Below are 13,007 nucleotides of genomic sequence, written 5' to 3'. Positions count from 1 at the left end.
TTATTATCCATCTGGATGTGGACATGACCCATCACCAGTCACCTAGCCATCATCAGTCACATGCACAAACCTTTGCCACATTTCAACCACCAGTTACATACACCTACCCATGGTCACATCCATCCATCAACTATAAGTCATAAACTCCCCACCAATAACATACACCTAAATCCATCACATACCTGCCACCTGTAATAAATACCCACGTCATCATATGCCCAGCACCAATTATATATACCCACCAATACTGTAACATAACCACCACCAGTCAAATTCAGCAATAACAACAATCACATATTGTTAGCTATCCACTTTAACCCACCCTGACCTATAACACATGCCAGAGTCACTTTCACTTTTTTAGGGAAGGCAAGGAAAGGTTAAAGGATCTTGACATGTATAGCTTGGAGGAAAGACGAGACAGGGGCATATGATAGAAACATTTAAATACATAAAGGAAATCAACACAGTAAAGGAGGAGACTATATTTAAAAGAAGAAAAACTACCACAACAAGTGGACATAATGAAACAAAGAAACAAAGTATATACACTAAGAAAATACACGTATACTGTGATAGCTCCAGGTGAACTTCACAACCACCTGTGGAAATGTATAGCAAATAGACAAAAGTGGAAACCACCCAGAATACGTATAATAGATGGAATACAAAAAGACAACCTGATATAGGTCAAATTTCCTAGAATGGAATCTGTGTGAAAATTGAAAAAACTTTCATAGCGTAAAAAAGTAAATATAAGTAGTGTTTAAAGTGAGATTAGAAATGCACTCACAAACAAACGATTATTCAGGCCTTTCACCCTCTCAGGGGTAGTGTGATGAGCAAAGATGTCCTCCGACACGATATATGTGGATGTAAAAAATGCAATATAGTGAAGTATGTTTAGAAATATATAAATTCACATTTATTCATTGCACTTACAAATTAGCAGCATAAAAAAGGCATCTATCCATAAACATATGGAACTCCTGGTGATGATAGTCGAGTATCCACAATCCAGAGTCAGGGAGAAGATACAGCATTCAAATAAAAATAAATAAAAACAAATATAAGTACATTAGAAGTTCTGTGTGCGCGGCGGGTACTGTACAGAATTCGAAACGATCCCGCGACAGACCACCCTTCCCCGCCCATTGACCTTTGCTACTGCAGACGTACGTCTCATAGAACAAGAGTTAAACGAGCTGCGGAAGAAAGGCACCATCCAACCAGCCAAAACGCAAGGGGGATTTTTCAGCAACAAATGCCTCATCTGGAAAAAGAGAGGGGACTTCTGTCCAGTCATAAACTTACGGGACCTCAGCGCCCACGTAATTTATTGAAACTTGAAGATGGAAGGCATCTATCTACTATGGGACCTTCTCCAGGATGGAGATTAATTCACCTGCCTAGGCCTCAAGGACGCCTACCTCTCGGTTCCGATACATGTGGACAGTCGCCCTTTCCTTCACTTTCTATGGAACGGAGATCCATGGCAGTTCACTTGCCTCCCATTCGGCCTCAGTTCAGCACCGTTGTGCTTCACAAGATTCCGTCAACAGGGAACTCGATGTATAATCTACTTAGATGACATTCTGCTTTTGGGTCAGGTCCATACACAACTACTATCACACACACTGTACACAGTGGAATTACTGGAATCCCTAGGTTTCCTGGTCAACCGGGAGAAAACGGCTCTGACCCCCTCTCAGTGTGTCCAATTCCTAGGGTTCGACTCTCAATCCTGTACACTGCGACTACCCTCCGCAAAGGTATCGGCCATACGCAAGGAGATTCGCAAGATACAACGCCAGGACGCTATTCCCCTCCAACTCCTCACACGCATCGTGAGACTCCTATCATCCTCGATTCAAGCGATATTCCCGGGCCAATTGCAGTACCAAGCCATGCAACGTCTGAAGGCTTGATACCTCCGGAAAAATCCTACATACGATCAACCGGTTCCAATGACAGGGGAAGTGCACCAGGAACTCATATGGTGGCTCGAGTGCATGCAGGCTTGGAGCAGTCGAGCCATCTTCGGCACTCATCCGGACTTTGTGCTGGAATTGGACACCAGCCGATGGGGCTGGTGAACAACCAATGGAGGAACATCCACAGGGCTATGGACGACTCAAGAACTCTCCTTACACATCAATTCTCTAGAGTTACTGGCGGGAGCCTTCGTCATACGCAGCCTGGTGAAGGGAAGATCCAACTGCTGTATTCTTTCGCATGGACAACGTCTCCGCCGTCCAATATGTCAACCATTCACAAACGTTGACAGAACTTACGAAGGAGATATTCGATTATTGTCTCCTTTGCAACATTGCGTTGATGGCAGAACATCTCCTGGGGAACACCAACTTCAAGGCGGATTGGTTCTTTTGCCACTGGCGAGACAGCAGCGATTGGCAACTGGACCCCAAACTATTCGCAAACCTAGACAGTCACAGGGGATCATTGACAATATACCTCTTTGCCTCCTGCACCAACCATCAACTACCACTCTTCTACAGTTGGTTACCAGACCCGGAAAGTGTAGCAGTGGACGCTTTTCTGCAAACATGGCCAAACCACGGAGCCTACACTTTGCCCTCGTTTGCAATGATAGCGAGAGTTCTACATCACATTCGCCTACAAAGAGTGAAGGTTCTCTTGCAAGCACCCTCTTCTCCTACCCGATGAGCCCCTACTTCTCAGGGACCCGGTGGAGAACGCACATCCAATGCTACAAGAGGGATGCCTCTTTTAGTGGCCTGGAGTCTTTCAGGGGTTCCTGGAGTTTCGAGGAATTATCACGAACAGCTAAAGACCTGCTCTGGGACTCTTGGGCCCCAGGTACAAGGAGGTGTTATCTCTCTGCATGGCACTCCTGGGCCAATTGGAGTATGGGATGGAGCCTCAATCCCTTTACAGCTCCTGTCTCCTCTATTGTGAACTTTCTGTCATCGCTCTTCTCAGATGGTAAGTCTTACCGCTCGATCAACGTGGTTTGCTCAGTAATCTCAGGCGCCCATGTCCCTGTTTAGGGAAAACTGGTGGGACAAGACCTTTTGATCTGCTGCTTGCTCCGGGGCATTCGACTCCGTCGGCCACCGGTACCTAAATACAAGACGCTGTGGGACGTTACCACGGCCTTTCGTTTTTTTTGAGGCTTGGCCTACTGATGATGTATTGTCATTACGTCAATTTACAGCTTTTTCTCTGCCTTATCTCGTTCCAGCGGGTTTCAGACGTACGCACTTTTGATGCGTACGCTTTTTCCTTTTCTCCAGAAGGTGTTACCTTCTGCGTTTCCTGTCGTACCAAAACTAACTCGACGTTGGTTTTTTTACCCGTTTTTCCCGTCAGAGCCACAACTTTGTGTAGTGGCTACTTTACGAGCGTATGTTACGGCAACTGCTCATCTACGCTCACCATCCTCTCGACAATTGCTGATCTCCTATGTCAAACCTCATGGACTAGTGTCGGTTACTACCATATCCAGGTGGGTCCGTTGGTTACTCTCTCTGGCGGGTATTGATCCCTTGTTCGGTGCTCACTCAGTGTGAGGCTTAGCTGCAACGTCTGCCTTTACGGCTGGAGCCTCCTTGGCAGACATCCTTCAAGCGTCGGATTGGTCTCATGAATCTACGTTCCCGGACTTTCTATTTTCGTACTCCTTCTAATGCCGCTGTAATGATATTAATGTTACAATGTTTTCGAGTCCAGTAGCCAGATCAGCAATGTTTTCTGCCAGAGGTAGCCACTCGTTACCCAGGAGGTTGAGCCCCTGAGCCGCCGTCTGGTCTTAAGCAGAGATGGGAGACTGGAACAGAAAGATGATAATCGTCGTGAGGCAAGCTGAGGTCAGTGGGAAGGAGAAGCAGCAAAGTCAAAACGGTCCAAATGCAGCAACAGGTAGGAGAAACAGGAACAAGCTTGATTAGAGAGTACAGGAACCACAATAATCTGGCAAAGGTACAGAGACAGGAAGTGGCTTTTATAGGCCAAGAACCAGACACCTGACCAGACACAGCTGAAGAGAGTTGTCACTGATACCACTGCTTGTAGAGTCAAGGTTATCAGATCTCAGGTAAATTTGCAAAAGGCAGGCTGGTGTACTGGTAAGGAAGAGGTTTAGCAGCATGTAAACCAGGGTTCCAAACCCAGCAGAATCAGTTCCTCACAGCCGCTTTCTCACTTATAACGTAGCGTTAAAATCGCAAAATTTGAAGCCTCCTGTCACGTGGTAAAATTAAAGATTATGCTAGCTTTAGTGTACTAATAATCTTAATATTAGTAATGACATGAGGCGAATATCCCCCCCTTCTTTGTTTCTGACCCTCCCTTTCTTTTTTCTTCAGATTTCATTGTGGGGTTTACTTGGGATTGTTTAGGGTTACTACTATCCTAGCTCATTCGTTGGGTTTGACTGTGTCACTAGTTATCAGGAATTTTATTGCTTAACCTATACAGACTTTAGTTAAATTAGTTAACTTACTATTCTTAATACAATTCATTTTATAATTCAAACCTTGTGGGTAGTATGCTTAAGGACTAGTTAGTTTGAAGGTCATTTGTCCTCACAGTCCATTACAAAATGAGTAAAACCTCTTACATTCTCTTTCAGCTTGGCTCGACACATCGATTACAACTGGTGGACTTCTCGGCATGAATGGTGTCTGTTTCATGTTTAACAACCGGAATTCCCTCGTTCTTCAGGATTTTACTTTGACATTTTCAGTTCTTACCGTTTATACTGTACATTTGTTTTTGTTATGGTACTTGTGATGTCGCTTGACAAGAGGAAGTATCTCAGTAGGATGGGCTTATTATACCTTATCCTTACATCTGATTGTTTTTTGTTTCTATATTCTTTGCTGCTATATGGAGTAAGTAAAGGAAGTTAATACAAAATATTCGCCTCCTGTCATTACTAAAATTAAGATTAATAATACCCTTAAGCTAGCGCAATCTTTAGTTTACACTGTTATACAGGCTGTACACTTACTACTTTACATTGTAGCAGAGTGTCATTTCTTCAGTGTTGTCACATGAAAAGATATAATAAAATATTTACAAAAATGTGAGAGGTGTACTCACTTTTGTGAGATACTGTACACGTGCTGCTATACAGTATCTACAGTGATATGATTAATCATGATTACTTGTAACTATTTCTCCAGATATAGTTGTGGACTACAAAAGCAGACAAAAAGGGGTGGGAAAATGCAGTGGCAACTTTAGCCACACCCACAAAGGGTGCCAAAAATGCTGCACCCAGATGTCATTTTTCCAGAAGGATTACTATTGCCATTAACAACTAATGATTTGAGCAGTCCAGTGAGTCATTTTAGTTTACTAATTCCTATAACATAACAAAATTAATCATAAATGCTGCAACTTAATTCCCCCCTCCCTCCCTCCCCCAAAGAGCACCATAGAGTTTGATACCTGCTGGTGTAGACAGGATGCTGAGTGATGCTTTCAGGGACAGGCAGTCCCTCTGCTAGAGCATTAAGGATTGTGGGTAGTGGTTCCAGCTGATCTTTAGTTTGCTGAGAAGAAACCCAATAATGATATAGTTATATAACAACTAATGAACAAGAAAAAAAGTGTTGTCTGGTTTTCCCTGTCGTAATAATTTGAGTTGCCATAGAAAAAAAAAAGATTCCAGACTTCAGTGTTCTTGTCAACAACTGCAACTGGTGATTTATAAGTAAACTTTAAATTAGTTAGAATCAAAATGGGCCTGTCTTCTCATAAATGTTTTTCATGATTATTGAACTATTTATCAGGTACAGCTCCAAAAAAAAAAAAAAATTACCCTTCATTTATAGCGCTAGATCTTCTTCCTATTTGGCGCCATCTTTAGAAGTCTGGCAGTGACATTTGTTCAATGCGATCATATTTCCTTCTTTCCCGTGATTATGATTTTAGGCATGCCCACTAACTCCCTCTTGTCACTGCCAAAGATTGGAACTTAGGGAGATTGTACAGGGCATGTGCGATACATGGTGGCAGACAGATGAGCCTCACTAGACTGGAGCAGAGATAAGTATTCTGGGAAGATTTTACTTAACAAAGGAAGTGAACTTTCCTTAAGCTCCACTCTTTGTCAAGTTTTGCCTAGCGGAGGAAAAATACATAAGCCTTTACTTTGCCTTATGTATTTTAAGAAAAATAGAAGAGAAACGAAGAAAAAAAAAAAACTGATTGGATGACAGGAAGAAAACAATAATTAATTGAGGAAAGCTAAGTATGCTATGACAGAGCCACTTTAAAGCCTGGGATTATGTTGAATTATGCCTCGTTTCCACTGATGGATCGGTTCGGTACGGTTTGCTATTTTGGGTGTTTCCATTATGAAAGTAGTCCATATAAGCGAACCGTACCGATCCATTCAGGGTCCTGCTTCAGATGTAGGGCCATAGGAAATGGAACGGTTCGATTAGGGCAGAGCTAATATAAAATCCATTGATTGGTGGACAGGAAGAGCATTTTTTCGAAACCCCGCATGGCCCTGAAAGGTCTGACTTGCAGTGGAAACGCTCACCAGAATGGGCTGGTCCATTCTAAACCTTCCAAACTGTACCGACCCGAACCGATCCGCTCAGTGGAAACGAGGCATTAGAGGGCTGTCTGCACATAGGATTTGGTGGTTAGAGGTTAGGGGGGAGAACAAGTTAAGATTGGAGATGTTTTAACTAACCCTCAAATACACTTCCCACACATAAACACCGATAGGATTATAAGAATATTTGCACAGCTATGAAGAGAATTATATATCTACATATAAAGTATATGTTTCTTTTCAATAGTTTGTTCCATACCTGGTGGACATTAGTGAAGATTCCACATAGCATAGAGTGAAGTACAGCAAGTTCATACGCCAGATCCACAGTGCCATCATAACTCACTTCAGAAACTTCACTATCTGGATTGGCCACAGTTTGCAGAAAAACTCTCATCGCATCCCAATGCCGCTCTAGGAAGCCATTCATAAATGCCATATACTCCTCCTTTTCCCCAAACCTGTGGAGTCCAGTCAATATGAAGTAGTGTTTGTTTTTAAGATCAAGTCAGTGTTGGATATTAGAATGTTAGTTTTTTGAACTACTGGTTATATGTAGTATTTGGAATAAAGTCTTAAAAAAGAAACACAAAAGATGTTAGGTGCTCACTTTATACTTGTTTTAAAGGCAGCAGTCAATCTTACAAGGATTCCCAAAACCTTGTGGAAATATAACTATAGTAAAAAACAAACCGTAGATGACCGCGCCTAAGAAACAGTGTAGTCTATGGGTGAGATCACATATACAATAAATATACGTACATATGTCTGTAGGATCTGTGTGATATCTTAAAGAAAAAAAAGAGGAAAAACAATAATAGTGCAGTATGTCCTTAGGAACAGACAGAATAGGATTTAGAACAACAACTTACTCACACTTAGAGCTACAAAGAGCTCTGCTGTATTGGGCGTAGATGGTATAATCCCAACCCGGGATACATGTGGATCAGGAAGCCAAAAATAAAAAACACACTTTATGCGTTTCACCTTGGTGGCTTCATCAGAAGTGGGAATTGTTAGTGCATACTATCAGTTTATATAGGCAGATTGTCAATGTAATTATCAATAACAGGTGTACATAACAGTGTTCATTGGCTTCGTTTAAATTTTAAATTACCATACAAGTTCTTATATAATTGTATATTTGAACTTTAAAGGAAGTCAATGAACACTGTTATGTACACCTGTTATTGATAATTATATTGACAATCTGCCTATATAAACTGATAGTATGCACTAACAATTCACACTTCTGATGAAACCACCAAGGTGAAATGCGTAAAGGGTGTTTTTTTACCATTTGGATTGTTTTTTAGAAAGTGTTTTTCATACCCATTTGGTTTATTTTAATACAATTAATTCATTTTTAAACTGAATTGATTTTGGATTGTCACCTATTTATTTTTGGCTTCCTAATCCACATATATCCCGGGTTGGGATTATACCACCAGAGCGCTTCCACACTAGAGCAGGTCCATGCTTTAGTTCATGTGAGTAGGATACTTACTTTGTACATGCACAGTCACTTTACTATAAATGTTGCACTATTGGATATTCCCATTCTTGTCTTCACATATTTGATACATTGATAAGGTCTACCATCACTACTGCTGAATATACATCACGTGACGGGGATTGTACCATCTATGCCCAATACAGCAGAGCTCTTTGTAGCTCTATAAAGTGTGAGTGAGTTTTTGTACTATATCCAATTCTGTCTGTTCTTAAGGATATACTGCACTATTATTGTTTTTCCTCTTTTTCTCTTTGAGATATCAAATATTGTGTAAAGGGTAAAGATCCTACAGACACGTGTACGTATATTTATTGTATATGTGATCTCACCTATGGACTACACTGTTTGTTAGGCACGGTCATCTACTGTTGGTTTTTTGTTATAGTATTCGGAATATACCATACAGTTAACATTGTTATTTATTAGCTTTAAAGACACAGTAATTACACAAGCTTTGAAATTAAATTAATTATGTGATTTAAAAAGAATGTCTTAAATTGTCACCTGGTAAAGTTGGCAAGATTCTGTAGAACCTTGGCAACTAGTGTCAAAGCTCGCGCAGCAAGTGGGCGAGGATGCTCAGGCGACAGGTTAAATAATCCAGGAGAGAGAATGGCTGGGCACAGAAATCTCAAGAAGAGGCAAGCGCTGACCAGTCTGCAACCCAAATCTGGTTTTCCTCGGAGGGCAACCTTCTCCTGCCAAGCTGAGAACACTGATAGAAGTTCAAGAGGGAAGGATCTGAACAGGATGGAATATGAAAAATAGATACTGTAAGAGCACTACAAAAAAAATGAAAAAGACAGGAAATTAAGTTTAGGGAGGATAAAAGAAGGTTAAAGTGTAAAAATAGCATTAAACAAGAAAACAGGATAATGAGCACAGAAAAGGACAGTGTAAAATACCAGCATTTCATTGAAGGAACACTATAGTCACTTAAACAACTTTAGCTTAAAGGGACACTATAGTCACCCAGACAACTTCAGCTCAATGAAGTGGTCTGGGTGCCAGGTCCTTCAGGTTCTAACTCTGCAGATGCAAACATAGCAGTTTCAGAGAAACTGTTATGTTTACATTTGGGGTTAAGCCAGCCTCTAGTGGCTGTCTTTTGGACAGCCACTAGAGGCGCATCTGCGACGCTGGAGGAATATTATGCCTCCATCACGCAAAGTGTCCATAGGAAAGCATTGAAAAATGCTTTCCTATTGACAGCTTGAATGCGCGTGCGCCCTCTACCGACGTCAGTGGGGGAAGAGAGGTCACCAGCGCCGAGGGAGCCCGGCGCTGGATAAAGGTAAGCTGCTGAAGGGGTTTTAACCCTCAGGGTACTATAGTGTCAAGAAAACCACTTTGTTTTCCTGACACTATAGTGATCCTTTAATGAAGCAGTTTAGTGTATGGTGCATGCCTCTCAATTCACTACCATTTAGGAGTTAAATCACGTTGTTTCTGTTTGTGCAGCCCTTGTCACACCTCCCCTGCCTATGATTGACACAGCCTGCATGAAAAAAAAAAGGGTTAAACTTTCATTCAGATGTAATTTACCTTAAACAATTTTATCTCTTGCTTTGTAAATTGAAGTTTATTCACATACAGGAGGCTCTTGCAGGGTCTAGCAGGCTATTAACATAGCAGTGGATAAGAAAATCTAAATTAAACAGAACTTGCAATAAAGAAAGAATAAACTTTAGATGACTCTTTACAGGAAGTGGTTAGATAGGCGTTTCAAGTCACATGCAGGGAGGTGTGACTAGGGTTGCATAAACAAAGTGATTTAACTCCTGAATGGCAGAGAATTGAGCAGTAAGGCTGCAGGGGCATGTTCTATACACCAAAACTGCTTCATTAAGCTAAAGTTGTTTTGGTCACTATAGTGTCCCTTTAATTAAATAATTAATTACTAGCTCTTAAAATTGCTATTGTACAAATTGAGTTAAAGCTTAAAGGAGCATTATCGTGTTAGGAATACAAAACTGTGTGCTCGGTCTGCCCCTGGACAGTCTATACCACAGTGACTGTATAAGGCACCACAAATTAAGGGAAATCTCACTTCTGTGATTGCAGTATGCTTTGTACAGCTACTTCACAGCTGTACCACAAATTACTCCTATTGTCACTCAGTTCATCTGGAGAGCAACGCAATGGGTCTACTTCATGGCTGTCTTCTGAAGCATACAGATGGATTATAAAAGGACCTGAAACAGAAGAAAACTGTATAGTGTACTTTTTGCATAACATGATTGCTGATTTTATTATTGCTGCATATACACATGCTATTCCAACATTTGTTTACATGCAAATACCCAAACCTTTTAAGTTCTCTAAAATGATAAGGCGTTCACTTCTAGAATTCAAGATTTTCCATTCCTTTTATTGAGTTGGAAGGAAAATGTTTCTGCCTTGCCTTAGAAATTGAATTTTTTTTTTGTTATTTTTAATCCTAGTCCTTACCCAAAGTCTCCATTAGGTATGTCTGTCCCACCATTTTCATGTATTCTTCAATAGCCTTGGTTACAATAGTGTTTTCCCGGAATATTAAAGAATCTTGAACATCGTAGCGAGTAAATTCAGCAGCTCCTAGTTCCACCAGGAATTCCTACAGATGTGACATGACAGGGCGATAGAGATAATTGAACCTACCCTATGCCCACAAACTAACAGATACAAACACACCAAAGTTCTTGAATTCAACATTGCAATACACATTCACACCTCACCTTTGCTTGTCCAGTGCTTTGTAGGATGTAGACCAATGATCTTCCCAACTCTTCTTTCTCACGGGCACTCAGAATTGGCTCCATTGCTTTGCTAAACATGAGGTACCTCCAAGTGAGATACTCAGCAAATTCTTTGTACTGCACCATAGGAAGAACATGAAGTCTCCTGTATCTACCCCTTAGTCTCAATGTCATCTCTCCTCCTAGTGAAACCCACCTCTCTGCACCATCCTTCATTCCTTCCAATCCCAGTGTTACAGTACCCACACCCATGGCCTCTTTCCCTTCACGAAGGAGATGAATGGCCACATGACCCAATGAAGAAGGCAAGTCTCGCAAGTTAAAGCTTTCACTCCAGAATACTGCACCAGACTCTGATGTCTTGCCTGAGGTTCGTCCATACAGAGCATCATCCAAATGGACCTCACAGAAATAACGTGATCGAGAACCTGGACCAGAGTTAGGAAGGCCTTTTGCCTCATGGATCCACAAACTAAGTGAGCACTCCTCACGTTCACAATTATCCTGACAAGGGAAAGAGAAGACAGGTATCAACTAAATTAAGTATTCAATATTGTAGCCTTATGCAAAGCCATAACAGCACTACAGTGCTTTAATCAACATAGGTCAGAGCAACAATCTACATAGGAAATAATTCCATGTTATGAATATCATTCTAATGTGGCTAGGCTTGAGCTGTGGAAGGTACTTTTGTCAGGATGAGTCAATTCATTATAGTATATTGGCATTCAGGGAACAGGACTAAGGTCGAGCAAACTGTCCTACTCAAAATGAGAAACAGGAGAACTTCGACATTTTTTTCACAAGAAATAACCTTATGGAAAATAAAAGTTATGGAAAATAGAAGACAACTGAATGCAACTACATTTAACCAACTTACTTTCACCAACAGGGAAGTCGCAAACCTTATTGCACCATCCTACCTCAAATAATTACAAAATGTACTATTTACCAATATTCTTCGATTCATGATTCAATTAAATAAAAAGGAGCGTAGACTAAATAAATGAATTTAATTCGGGGGGAAAGTTTCTGCAATGGTGCAATTTGAGTTTCCTTACTCTCTTAAATTTCATATTGCTTTTCAGCTAATAACTAGGACGAGGTTGAAATACATGTTAAACCTCCTAACACATTAAAGGTTGTTGGCAGTTTTATGTATGTGTGGCTGTTTATGTATGTATTGATTCTTGACTCATCTGATGTACCATGTTTTTGCCCGTCATACACTCCAGGACCGGCCTGTCCATTGGCCGCAGTGGGATCATGGCTCTTAGTAGCAGTTTGACAGGGGCGGCATGTACACTGTGCAGGACCCAAACCAAGGCTGGTGCACCATAAGGTGGCCAAGGCAGCCACCTTAGGGTGCACTGGCTAAGGAGGCACTGGTTCCGGCTGACCCGAAGATGGGGAGTGCAATGCACAGCACTCTCTTCCTGCTGGTCTCTGTATGTAGCGTGGCCAAGCTGTGGACACAGGGGTAGAGGAACTTGTTTCCCTCTCCCTGGTCTGACAGGAAGCTCTCACAGTTCCTCTACTCTGCGATTTAACCAACCTACAAAAGGGAGGGAGGTGAGCTGTTACGGTGGGTAGGGAGAGAAATAGACAGGGGCAGGTGGGATCAGAATAGGACAAGGGCTGGGAGGGGGACAGATAAAGACTGGCAGGAGGACAAAACCATACAAGGGCTGAGGGGGGAGGGGGCAGAAGCAGACAAGGGCTGGGGGGGAGAGGAGACACAGACAGGCACAAAGGTGCTGAAAGGACACAAACAGACACAGAGGAGCTGAAGGGACACAATCACACACAAAGGGGCTGAATGGACACATTCAGACACAAAGAGGCTGATGTAACAAAAGCAGACATAAAGAGGCCAATGGAACACAAGCAGACACAAAGGGGCTGAGTGGACATAAGCAGACATAAAGTGACTGCGGGGACACAAAGAGAGAGGCTGGAGAAAGGGCAAAAAAGAGACACAGGCGTTTGGGAGGAAATTCAGGGGCTGGTGAAGCAGTGAAAGAGACAGTCTTGGGCTGGGGGAAGAAACCCAGAAGGGCTGGGGGAAAACAAAAAAACACAGAGGGACTGGGGGGAGAAAGAGACAAGGTGCTGGGGGAAAGAGACACAGAGGTGCTGGGAGGAGGAAAAGTGACACACACAATGGGCTGGGAGGGCAGAGAAACACACAAAT

The 13,007-nt window shown here is 41.9% G+C and overlaps 1 protein-coding gene across 1 annotated transcript in view; it reads right to left on the bottom strand.

The window, feature by feature from the left end:
- RASAL3 (RAS protein activator like 3) overlaps positions 1-13,007 on the bottom strand; it is an 87,962-nt gene that overhangs the window by 39,897 nt on the left and 35,058 nt on the right. Inside the window, exons 8-13 of the mRNA XM_063448373.1 lie at positions 10,793-11,317; positions 10,527-10,671; positions 10,126-10,270; positions 8,580-8,816; positions 6,819-7,020; positions 5,440-5,543 (exon numbers count right to left, since the gene is read on the bottom strand). Of these exons, the coding sequence (XP_063304443.1) occupies positions 5,440-5,543; positions 6,819-7,020; positions 8,580-8,816; positions 10,126-10,270; positions 10,527-10,671; positions 10,793-11,317 (1,358 nt within the window). The remainder of the gene's footprint in view (positions 1-5,439; positions 5,544-6,818; positions 7,021-8,579; positions 8,817-10,125; positions 10,271-10,526; positions 10,672-10,792; positions 11,318-13,007) is intronic.

Source organism: Pelobates fuscus, chromosome 3, assembly GCF_036172605.1.
Source record: "Pelobates fuscus isolate aPelFus1 chromosome 3, aPelFus1.pri, whole genome shotgun sequence".
Classification (NCBI taxonomy): domain Eukaryota; kingdom Metazoa; phylum Chordata; class Amphibia; order Anura; family Pelobatidae; genus Pelobates; species Pelobates fuscus.
Note: the sequence above shows the minus strand (reverse complement) of the source record. Positions and strands in the feature narration are given on the sequence as shown.